Below are 12,927 nucleotides of genomic sequence, written 5' to 3'. Positions count from 1 at the left end.
TGCAATAAAAAATGTTGTCCTAAATAGCCGTGATCATGAGGGAACAGGACATCAAGTCCATGCAAAGTCACTTTTTATACCAGTAAATTTCTTAAAACTACTGTAGTAAACAACGTTATTTGCTGATTATACTGTCACTGAAGGCTAGAAGACAGCGTAGATGGAACGTTAGCCACCTCCAGTGTAAACACAGTGTGAGCGAGAGTATTATGTTTGAAGGACGAACCTTGACCTGAAGTGACAGAAAGAGTTTCAATCGATTTAATGAAAGCCAAAAATCTGCCTTTACTGAAACTCTTCAAACTTTTATATTAATCATGTGTGTGAAACACACACCTCAATCTGTGTTTCTGGACATTTAGAGAGTTTTGCACTTTCAAACCAGACCAGCAATAAGAAGTTGGGAAAATATTCCACTAAGTGAACAAACGAATAAATGGTTTTGTCTGAAGCTGGAGTCCCATGTGATGATCCCAACACTGGTTATACTTCACATCCTGTCTCTCTGTTTGTGTTTCACTGGTAACTTTTCTAAACTCATTGTGATGTAAATTGATTTGATTGACTGCCGTGAGAGATTTCAAGAAACATAGAGAGTTCGTACCAGTTATATGGCAGTTTCCCGTCCCGCTCGAAAGAGGCAAAATTCACAAAGGTTTCTGCACCGCACTCCCTGAAATAAACACACACACCAGAGATATGCTTAATGCAGACATTAAAATGAGGTTATTGTCTTTATATTAAAGTTAACATGAAACAGCAACCAATTTTACTTCAGTAGGCACCTATTGTCTTCGTTAGTGTTCTTCTTCTTCTTATTATTCTGCTCTGGAAGTCTACTGCAGCCCATAGAACCGTACATAGGAAAGTTATGAAATTTGGCACACTGATAGAGGACACACTCAAATGTAACTGACCCAAATTTGGGGTCTCTAACTCAAACTCTCTAGCGCCACCAACTGTTCAAATTTGCACACACGTTTCAGCCTATAACTTTTGAATGGTAAGGCCAAGAAACAAAATTCCTTGGGTCATGCCCAATCCCAATGTGTCACATTGTTTCGAAGCTCCGCCCACTAGACTTTCCGCCATTTTTAATTTTATGCCATTTTTCAAACTCCTTCCAGGCCATACGTCCGATTCACTCGCAATTTGGGACAGATCATCTACAGACACTAATGACAAAATTTATGGAATTCACGATGATAGACCAAACCGTACGGAATTCGACGGCGAGCACGCCAAAATGGAATTGAAGCTGTATCTTTGTAACGCCTTAGCCTATTGACACGAAACTTGGTATAAGTCATTACAAGCAGGACCTGATACCTGCACAGTTTTGGCACAGTGCTACCTACTGATCAAAAAAAATTTTAAATAGCCATTTTTGCTTATAACTTCTGAATAGTTTGGCCTAGAGTCATGACACTGTCACTTTAGATTCCTTGGGGCATACAGAGGACGTTGGCATTTTGAATTTTGTCTTAAATTGCTGTATTTTAGAAATGCATAGGCGTATCATTACGAATGTGGTATGTGTCATCGGGGCAATGTCCTGTAGGTACTCAACAACTTTAGGGACAGTGCCACCTAGTGGTCAAAGGATATAATAAAATGCTTAGAACTTGAAAATTTTCAAAAGTCATGAGACATGTGTCATTAGCATCCTTGGGTCATGCCAAGTAGATCAGGCATTCTTCCTGTCCACTATTATGAAGTTAAGTGAAAACCTACATTTTCAAACTCATCCTAGACCATGATGATTGATGATAGAATTCATGATGATTGACCAAACCGTTTTCGTATACCGCATCAACGAATTTGATGGCGAGCACGCCACAATGGACGTGAGGCTGTATCTTCGTAACGCTGTAGTGCATTGGCACGAAACTTGGTATATGTCATCACAAACATGACTTGAGGGTACCTGCACAGTTTTGGCACAGCGCCACCTAGTGGTCAAGAAAAATTTAATAGTTTTGCCTAAAATCATGAGACTGGTCACTTTAGATTCCTTGGGGCATACATTTAGAAAAATTTGGCCTATTGTCATGAGATTTGTGTCGTTAGATTCCTTGGGTCATGCCAAGTACGATGATGCCAAATTTGCCATGGTCGGGCTTGTCCGCCTTTTTGAATTTAATTGGAAACATACTTTTTTCTAACTCCTAAGCTGTACGTCCGTTTCGCATGAAATTTGTCATGTATCATCAAAGGACATTCACGACAAAAAGTTATCAAAGGCCTTTCGACAGACTAAACGGTCCTCGAATAACGCATCAACGAAACAGATGGCATGACTCCTAAAAGTATCTAAGGCTTTATCTCGCCAACACTTGTGCGTATTGACATGAAACTTTGTGTTATTGTCAGCACACCCCGATCGCACCATATAAATCTGGTGACAGTGCCACCTATTAGTCATTGTATTGTACTATATGCAATTTTACTTTACAATTTTATACCACTTTTCTTGAAATCATAATTAGTGATCTCCAATTGGATTGATGGCCCTAATTATTATATTTAACAAAAGAGAAGCTATTGACATGAACAGATAGGAAAAGGGAGTTTGTGCTGTTTCTCACCGACTCAGTTCCTTGTGTTTCTTTCGTAAGACGAGCAGGAAGAGCACCAGCAGACTGATGAGCAGAATACTGAGAACCGCCAGAGCCGAGATTGCCGCCACGCTCGGATTCATCTCACGCACTCAACACACAAACACACGAAGAATAAAGCATTTGTGGCATTTCTTTGATGTTTTCTAATGCAATGACTTTCAGACAGTGAACATGTACCTTTTGGGGTCACTGTGTGATTAAAAACACACAGACAGACAGTAATTTCTCACCTGATGTGTTGATGGTGATGTATGCCGGTTCACTGGCTGTGCTGTAACTGGTGCTAATCACTGTACAGTTGTATAAGGTGGACGGTTGTAGACCGGATACAGTGACAACATGAGCAGCTGTGACCAGTGGCTCACGAACCTGCAGGACAAAACAGTTAAACATAATAAAACCATTTACACTCAAATCAAGATTACTACTCTTTATTTATATTGTAAGTAGTCATGCAATGATCAGGATAATGTTAAGTCAAGGTCCCAATCACCCTGTCTGACTGTACATTATCCTGTATGTAAATGCTTAATGCAACATCTACTGTTTCTTTAGTAAGCAGATGTTGAGGAGCTGATGCTGTGAGTTTGGGGTGGGTACAAGTATCCATCCCAACAGGCAAACGCTGCCATGGCAACAGTGTGAGTCATCGTGATGAAGGTCAATACTTCAAAATTACTCTAATAAAGCAACAGGCGATCTGAGAGAATCTGCAGCGAAAGGAATGAAAAATATTATAAAATATAATAAATATAATACAATTATAATATCAACTATTAAAAATTGTATATTTTTATTGTATATTTTAAATTGGCATTCCAAATTGGGGAGAAAAGGGGAGGAAAAAAAATGGTTGCCAACCCCTGATATAGGTTATGATGCATTCTGAGACTCTCAGTCTAAGAAACTACTGGAAAAAAAAGTGCCAAAAATTGATTATTTTTTCTTGTTAGACATTATATATCTTTGGGTGTAAATAAGGTGGCTCTGAAACACTGCTTTTGTTTTGTTTCCAATCATGTCAACTGTAACTGAGTAAAAGTTTGTGTTGATATGACAAAGCAATCAAAAGTTATAACATTACAAAAATAATTTATCATAGTGTCCAAAAACATCTCCAAACAAATAAAACATAATAATTGTACATAAGAACTAATTACACATGCAAACACAACAATGATTAACGGTTTGCATAGCATGCAGACATGATTTTAGTAATGAGATTTCACAGAATGAGTTTCATTCTGTGTCATTTGAGTCATCATTGAGTCTGTGTCATGTATTTGGCGCCATCTCCTGGTGGTCATATGTAACATTGTGCTTCATGTGGATTATCTAATGATCTATACATCTGATTACCTTGTGTGTGGACTCGTATTAAAGATAATCACCTCCTCTAAGTAATGGTATGTGATATTTTATTTTTCATGAAGCTATAGGCGAAAACGCGTCATATAAACAACACCAACATAATTGTCAAAGACATACACTTAGCTACTACTTGCTATATTTTTGTATAAACAGAACACTTCTGATTCATCTGCAAATTTCAAAGCACTTGTTCAGTTTTGGTCATAATGTCTACATGCATTGGAAAGTAGAGCTTCTAAACTTTCAAACGACACCTATTTTGTGTTGGTCAAGACTGTAGTTATTAATATTTTGATGTAAACAAAAACTGTTACTGTCTGTATCAGCTGTGTCAAAGTCAATCAGTCATTTTACCACGGATAAGTTAACCACCTAAAAACCACCTTTGGTAAAATCACTGTAACACGGTCTTTAATGGTACATTGCATTTATAATGGCAGCAACAGCAATAAAATAATACAAAGGTTTTCAAACTTTTTGAAGCCAAGGACCCTCAAATATTTGTATTACTTGCAGAGACCCCCTTCCTAAAATATAAAGGCAGCTACAGTATATATTTTCATGCATAAAAACCCTTTATACCGTGTGAGAAAAGTATTAAGTGTGATATTATAAATAAAACATGTTGTTTGCGAATTGGCTTTTATATTGTCATAGTACTAAAGCCAAAACATATTAAACTGAAGTAATATATTATCTGCAAACTATTTGCTTTGTATTAAATTGGCAGTTTATTTTTATAGAATAAAATAATAATAAATAATCTCATGATTTCCCACCAGTCTTCAGAATGAAAAATGACAATGTAATAATGTCAAATTCAGTAATTCAGCAAGTTTGAAAACCCCAGTGATAAAAGACACCAATGTTCAATAAATTATATAAAAGAATAGCAATAATAATAAAAATAACTAAAAATAAAAATGTCCCAAAGAACATATGTAGTTCATTAGTCTAACTGTAGACTGTTTGCAATGGGCAAATGTGGCTCATCCAATCAAGATCTTTTTGATTTATTAAAATATTCTATAATAAAATGAAATATGCCTTTAAAAAGTACTATGGTGGTATGGTATCAGATGGTAATACCATGGTACTGAATGATAACCATATTCATGTATGATGGTATTTACATGGTACTATCCTGGTACATACAAAAATGTTTTGTCAATAACATTGTCAGAGTACAAAAGTGTTTATTACCTTGAGTTCTCTGTGTGTCCGCAGCGGTCTGCAGGTCACCTGATAAAAATCCACGACTCCCTCTTCTGTCCAGAGCAGCGTGACCGCCGTGTCTGTAGTGTTCACCATGTACAGAGTCTTCGGAGGAGCCGGATCTGTCCGTGTGAGCACGAAATGTCAAAGCAGAGAAACTGTATGGTTGAGCACTAAATTGCAAGCCAAGCAAGTTCCTCTAAACGAACAGCTTAAAATAACTAAGAAGAAACAAGAAACAAACGGCCATACCGTTTCTGACACACAACTGTCTTTGTGCAGGAAGTCAGAGTTTGACAAAACACAAAGTTATTTTTAGAAAATGCATTGTCTGGTGAATTTTTTCCCACAATTTTTATTCCCCTTTTTAGTTTTCACTAGTTCGGTGTAAAAACTGCATTTTAAAAAGAAACTGCATGTATTATAATGACAGAAGAATGAATAAACTGCAAGATGTCAACTTAAAGGGATAGTTCACCTAAAAATGTAAATTCAGTCATTGTTTATTCACTCCTGTGTTGTTATAACCCTGTATGACTTTCTTTATTTTTCTTATGCCCAGCCTTATTTTTTTGAACAGAGTATTCGGAAATTAAACTGAAACATAGAAGAGGCTTCAGGATGCCACAGTCACACCGTGTCCTAACCTGACGGCAAACAATACGAGATAAAATGTATATTTTCTATGTTATTCAAAGTTTTTGTCCTAACCAGCAGTGAAGAGCGACGGTACATTCTATCGATCGCTTGTTTTCTATTTTCTGCATTGCTCAGGTGACTCCATCCACTGTGAACCGGTCCAAAAACGTATAAAAATAAGGCTGGGCATAGAAATGCATCAATTCATCAACTACAAACTCTTCAGACATGTTTAGTAAGTTCTGTTCTCTGTTTTGTGTAGCTGTGTTGTGTTCTGTTGTCTCTATTGCTGTGGAGGACCTGTTTTTAGATAAACAAAATGAGTTTTGTCTTGAACGCCCCAATGTCGCGAGGGGGCCATTTGAACTGTTGCTCTCGTGTCCTATCATGAACGCACACAGGAGATCAACGGTCAGTGAACATTTTCACTAAATAATACATTAGATTTCAGTTTGTTTCTCATCAAATCTTATCGTATGCTTTCATAACAATCATGAGTCTCATGAATAATTTATTAGACTTCTGAATTATACTTTTGTGTTCTTTTGAAGCTTGAAGAGGTGGTCACCATAAACTGCCATTGTATGACATCACTGAGCACAACATGTGTTTCACAATTTCTCCCTTTGTGTTCAGAAAAAGAAAGAAAGTCATATAGTGTAATAACAACACAAGGGTGAGTAAATAATGACTGAATTTACATTTCTGGGTGAACTATCTCTTTAAATATTAAATATATTTCTACAACCCTATAAATTATTGTTGACTCTATTGCTGTTTTTATACTGTATTCTACTGATGTGTTTCAGTCATTGTCTGCAGTTTGTTTGAGGACAAATGTTTAAGTTCTGAACAGTGATTGTGTATGTGTATGTGTGACACTGACTGAGTTTAATGATGTGAGGTGCAGATGTGTTGCGGCTTCTCTCCGTACACGCCGTGACCGTCAGGTTATAGATGTCACCGGGAGGAAGAGAGAGAGACGCCTTCATCATGTTACGAGTCACCTGAAACACACACACATACAGCAATTGTCTCTATAGTGACACACTGTCAGTCAAATGAAGTGTTCATTAAACCAGTGGTTCCCAAACGTCTCATTTAACCTTAAAATTTCCACTCTGTTCAGTTCCTCCCTGTTAGGAACATGTTTGAGGATGTAGATCATTTACAAGAGAAAATACAGAGCTGTGAATATGAGGTTAGCTCTCTCTCTCTCTCTCTCTCTCTCCCTTGTGGGCACGTATTTAGATTCAGCATTGGTGGGTGTCTAACTATCTCAGCTTTGGCTCTGTATGGAAACATTAAGCCGTCACTAATTAAATGTTGGCTGTGCGTTAGATAAATAAGTGTGCTGGTAATTGGATTCATTACAGGCTAATGCTACAGCGCTGTTGCTAGAAACACACTGAATCACATTTATAAATCTGTGCATGGCAGATAAAACACCCACAACGTTTAGTTTTACCGCAGTAAATGGACTACAGTGAGTCATCAGAGCAGAAAGTGAATAATAATTGAGCGATTCATCACACAGTGACTCATATGCGTATTATAAATACTGAATCAGTGACAGGAAATCTAATTCATTCTTTATTCTTGTATATTAAAAATGTAAAGCTAAATAATAATTAAGTATAAAATGTTAACTCTCCTATGGTGTTCGGTCATTTTTGGTCAAAATACATTTTCCTCATTAAATAAAAATGGTTTCATTTATCTGAGTAGTACAAGACTTGGTGACTTTTCCTCCATTTGCCATCTGAACATACAAAAAAATGAATAAATGGGACTTGATTCGGTTAGTCTAAATGGTCGTACAAAAAAAGGGTGACACCTTTGGTATTGGTGTTTGGTACCGACCATTGAAAATGAATGGGAAAGACCAAAAAACACAGCATTTTTTTTTATCTGTCAAATACAATCAATAAATCAGCCACAGTGCAGAAAAAAACAGACCGAAATTACAGGGTGAGACTCTAAAACATCCTCAGTGCAAAACATACACACTCACTCACAAACACACACACTTATAGAGTGGTTTCACATATAGTTCGTTTGAGTACTCCAAGTGCTCTCAGAGCAGTATAACGTGTATATGTGAACAACCCAAGTGGTCTCAGACCCCCTAAAAGGACCCAAAAGCAGCACCTCAGGAGGTGGTCTGAGTACAGTTCGTTTGTGGGTAATTTTTCGATTGATTTGTGCGACGTGAAAGCGAAGTGGTACCAGTCCGCTTTGCATTTTATGACATAAATACCTTGTGGCTTGCCATACATATCTGCATTACATACTTCATATTCCAGTCACAATTTACTGTGCACATATGGGAATTTAAAGTGAATAAACTGTAGATATACCATGATTACCATGACGTGTTTTTGAGTCTCATATTCTGTTCTTGTATTATTTGAGCACCTAAAAAGAACGGAGCGGCCGCATTCAGAGCAGAGCATTCTTGGATCATACACACAATGTAAATGAAATAAATTACTACTTAAGGTGTAGGCCTATCTGTAATACGCATACGTGAACTTTTTTATCTATCATCTCGAGAGTAATGGAGCGTCTCCTCCTGCGTGTCATTTACATTGTGTGTATGAGCCAAGAACATTTGCCATTGCGCAAATAAAATTAAATGAAACTATAAAAATCCTCACTTGTATTTTCGAGTTTGGGTTAGGGTAGACAGTATGCCCATCAGAGCACTTTAAAGCGGTTCATCTTAACGCGCTGCTCTGCTCTGAATGCGGCCGCTCTGTTCTTTAGTTATTAATATTTTGATGATTATGTTTTTTTCTCATGGGCCCATCCAAGCTTAAAGGGTTAAAATAAATGACACTTGCTGTATTATCTAATTAAATGAAATGAAATGTATAAATACGTTTTGGGGCCACTGTATAAACTATCTACAGCTGATTTGTGAGTGACAGATACTCACGTCGATGGCATATCGTCTCTTTGCTCCCTTCTTGCCCTCCACCATGACCTGCCAGTGCAGCATCCGCGAGTGTGACAGATCGGTGAACAGATCACCATACGTCCAGCGCACATACAGCGTCCCATGAGAATAATCCACTGAAGAGATGTGAGGAGCTTCAGGAGCTGACACACACACAAATGTGTTATGGAGTTTTAATTAAACACTTTTAATTGAATAAAGAATGGTTATCGCGAGCAGCTCACCTGTAACGAAGCTCACGGTTGAACTGTCACAGCAGCTCAGAGGCGGGTCGCCCCAGGTCACCATGGTAACACGAAAGTTGTAGTACCACGCCGGCAACAGATCCGTCACCCTCTATTTGAACGTGAGAGAATCAATGAACAGAAATTATGAAATTATGGCACAATTATAAACAAACCCATCAGAAGCAGGTTAATGGCTGATCACAGACTGATGTAATTAATGGCTCTGACCTCGTTTGATCTGATCACAGTGATTCATCATCATTAATGTTCATTCAGGGCCAATAAGCAAAGCCCCCTCTTACAGATTCAGTGTGAATGAGAGAGTAATTCTGCATCATTAAATATGATTATAATAATTACACAGAGAAAACGGAGCATCTCATGGCAGTGACTCACTGTGAACCGCCTTTCCCCTTTTATGGATCTTGACAGTCGTGGTCACTTTATGTATAGAAATTAATTGAAAGATTAATTGAGAGACAATATTGAGGGGTTGGCAACCTTTTTGACATGGAGTGCCATGTTTTATGTTCCTGGTCAATGGCTGTGCTGATGCCACCCCCTTCGGTGAATCGCACCTGCAAAATCCTAAACCTTTCCAGGTTTAATTTATATTTTGAATATACTCCACGATGTGTGTTTATGTTTTCTCTTGTAATCGTTTAATGTAATTTTGAGTGTAACTATGAGTTTAGGGAGTGTGTACCTGTTTGCGAAATCTCAAGGATTAATAATGGCGATTTCTTTATTACACCATGTGTTGTTCTAAAGGAAAAAGAAACAAATGAAACACTGAATGTATGCTGTCATCTGCGCAGCCTGACCGAAGCAAAGCAGGCGTGTTTACTCGCACGATTAACCGAAAGTGAAGCGCTGCCGGCTCGTGATGTGCGAATGGTTTGCACGCGCTGCATGAGTCTGTTGGGTACACTGCAGTCTCGTCACATTTTAACTTTTTGTTTATCTCCCATTCTGCTGTGTGGGAGGAAGGATTTCGTCAAAATGTAGATTGAAATGCAGGTGCAGAATTTATATAAATAAAATAGTCTATTCCTCTCTTGCCGTTGCTGGCGCGCCAGTGATTACCCCTCCGCGTGCCAATGCTGGCACGTGTGCCATAGGTTGCTGACCCCTGCTCTAACTAAAAGCTATTCCTCTTAAAAATTGGCTCTTGAAATTAATATTTGCTGATGTTTGTTGATTTGTCTCTATTAACCTTCCTATTCTGTTCGGTCATTTTTGACCGAAATACATTTTTCTGATGTAATGAAATGCTTTTTTTTATCTGAGCAGTACAAGACTTTGTGACTTTTCCTTTACAAGTCATCTGAACACACACAAAAAATTGGATTAGTCTAAGTGGTCATAAAAAAAAAAAAGCAACACCTTCACTGTACGCGGTCAAAATTGACAAACCATAGGAAATGAATGGGAAAGACTAAAACACAGAGCATTTTTTTTCCTCAAATACAATATATACAAATCAGCCACAATGCAGAAAAACACACAGAAATGAAGAGGTGAGACTATAAAATATGAAGAGGTTAGGGTTAGGGTTAGGGTTAAATAAAAATTACACCTGTACTGTGTCCGGTCAAAAATGACCACGAACAGCAAAGCGTCCCTACTTGATCAGAATATGAGGGTTAACAGATGTTGTTTACCACAGAGGCGATGACGGACGCAGTGGCAGCGATCTCGTAGTAAGTCGTCCACTGAGACGTCTGTGTGGCGGAATTGAAGAAGAAGGTTTGCAGGATGTATTTCCTGAAGGCCACATTATACGGTCTCTGCCAGCTCAGAATCACAGCGGTGGGACTGAGAGGATATACCACCAGATCACGAACTCCCGTCGGCTCTGAGAGACCAGAGGAAAGAGACGGACAGGAAAATCAACCAATCGCAGAGAAGTAAGCAACTGGAGGTGGAGCTTATTTATCAAAAATAGAATACACCGTTTTATTGCTGTTTAAAAACAAATGTAGTTTAATGTATGTCAGTGCAAACTATTTTTTAAATACTGTAGTATACAAAACAATTACCAAAAATTAAATGTTTAAGACAGCTATATTGTGAATGAAGTTACATGAGAGCGAGTGCTGACCGATGTCAATGATGACCGGTTCAGACGCGGGACTAACTAGCGGTCCGTTAGTGTAATAAACCATCACTCTGTACTGAGCGCCTGGGGTCAGGTTAGTGATGACATCACTGGTGATATTCTCCTATGAGAGAGAGAAAAACAATCATATGATGAGACACACAGGAGCTCAATCACCTGTATAACACAAACAACAACAAAATGTGTTCATGTCTATTTAATACTGTTCATAAACTACTTTGATGTTTCAAGTAATACAGATCTGAAATGTAGGTGGCGCTCTAACGCAGAAAAGCACTCACACCACAGATATCCAGTCAATTTTGGATTGCATGCATGTTCCCAATGGTTTCATCGGATATTTCGGCCTCTGAATGGACTAGAAGATCAACCTAGGAGTCATTGAAAAGCTGATATCCTCAGCTTTGTGATGATATATTTAATCAATAACAGCTTATAACATAATGTATTTTTCCGATGATTTGTTTATCATACTTTTTTGGTGAACTGCAAATTTTTCTCTGTATATCTGAGATATGACATTGGATTATCTAACAAAGCAAGCTCACAGACAAGTAAAAAAATGGCTCATTGTGAAGGAAACTAAAGTAAAAGCTGATGTAGAGTTTCAGCAACTTTAGAGCTTACAGAAGCAGTGATAAGAGCAGACATGAGATGTTTGTCTTTGTTGTCTTCATATTTGTTGATCATATTTCACTTCATTATTCTTTTGATATTAATTTGAACTGTGGTACTTGGACAACAAAATGTACTGTACAGTCACATTCCTGAGAATGACAGCTTTCATTTGATATATGACTTGTCTATTTAAGTGCTATGTGAAAAACTTTTATATTCGTACGCATATTTCTACATCATCACCTCTAGGTGGCGATCATTTGCGAAGCAAAGTATTTAAGCTTTATTTTGTTATTTTATGCAACATAAATGCAAGAGTGATGGTATTCTTTAAAAAGGTCAGATTCTAAGCTTTCAAACGATACCAAATATTAGAGTTACTTATGTATCCAGGGACTTTTACAATTTAAGCGTTAAACATTTCAAATAACCGTGACGTGTAAAGTACTGTTTACATGTAGAGTGACAGTTCAAATAACTCAGCTCAAGTAACACTTTTTAAAACCCTCTTTCCCCATAGACTTCCACTGTAAGTGCATTAATGTAAAGATGATTTTTGTCTGTTTTAACACACTGAATGACGAGTGGAAATTATTTTCTGTGGTAACGAACAGCATGTCACAGGTGTAGTTTGAGCTGTACCTCAGAGCAGTATGTGATCTCCATGCGCTGACTGATGCTGGGTTTGAGACAGGTGAGAGACTGAACTGAGATCAGACTGCCGTTATATCTGTGAGCTGATGGAGCCCAGGACACTGATGCTGTGCTCGAGTCCAACATCTTCACACTGACTGACTGCGGACGCTCCTGGGGCTGCTCCATCCACTCACCTGACGCACCTGTACACACACACAGCAGATTTATTCATGTATCATGCATTTACAATGTACTTCTGAGTTATTTCAAAGAATACTATGACAATACCATGTACAGAAAACCTTCTTGATACTTTTTGTAGAAGCAATTTGTGTAGAGAAAAGAACATTTGGTAACACTTTACAACAAGGTTCTGTTTGTAAACATTAGTTAATTTGAACAATACTTTTACAGCATTTTTTATTTTGTTTTTCTCCCCAATTTGGAATGCCCAATTCCCAATGCGCTCTAAGTCCTCATGGTGGTGTAGTGACTCACCTCAATCCAGTTGCCTCT

General features: G+C 37.9%; 1 protein-coding gene across 2 annotated transcripts in view; it reads right to left on the bottom strand.

Moving 5' to 3' along the window:
* LOC127435168 (receptor-type tyrosine-protein phosphatase O-like) overlaps positions 1–12,927 on the bottom strand; it is a 53,060-nt gene that overhangs the window by 13,558 nt on the left and 26,575 nt on the right. The window contains exons 7-16 of one of the 2 annotated variants that reach the window (XM_051688404.1): positions 12,418–12,614; positions 11,140–11,260; positions 10,700–10,893; positions 9,033–9,144; positions 8,788–8,951; positions 6,733–6,853; positions 5,196–5,329; positions 2,852–2,990; positions 2,589–2,709; positions 605–673 (exon numbers count right to left, since the gene is read on the bottom strand). In XM_051688404.1, coding sequence (XP_051544364.1) covers positions 605–673; positions 2,589–2,709; positions 2,852–2,990; positions 5,196–5,329; positions 6,733–6,853; positions 8,788–8,951; positions 9,033–9,144; positions 10,700–10,893; positions 11,140–11,260; positions 12,418–12,614 — 1,372 coding nt within the window. Of the gene's footprint in view, positions 1–604; positions 674–2,588; positions 2,710–2,851; positions 2,991–3,114; positions 3,332–5,195; positions 5,330–6,732; positions 6,854–8,787; positions 8,952–9,032; positions 9,145–10,699; positions 10,894–11,139; positions 11,261–12,417; positions 12,615–12,927 lie in introns of those variants that run through there. The other variant, XM_051688405.1, reaches the window with a different exon arrangement.

The sequence above is a fragment of the Myxocyprinus asiaticus genome, chromosome 45 (assembly GCF_019703515.2).
Source record: "Myxocyprinus asiaticus isolate MX2 ecotype Aquarium Trade chromosome 45, UBuf_Myxa_2, whole genome shotgun sequence".
NCBI classification, from domain to species: Eukaryota; Metazoa; Chordata; class Actinopteri; order Cypriniformes; family Catostomidae; genus Myxocyprinus; species Myxocyprinus asiaticus.
Note: the sequence above shows the minus strand (reverse complement) of the source record. Positions and strands in the feature narration are given on the sequence as shown.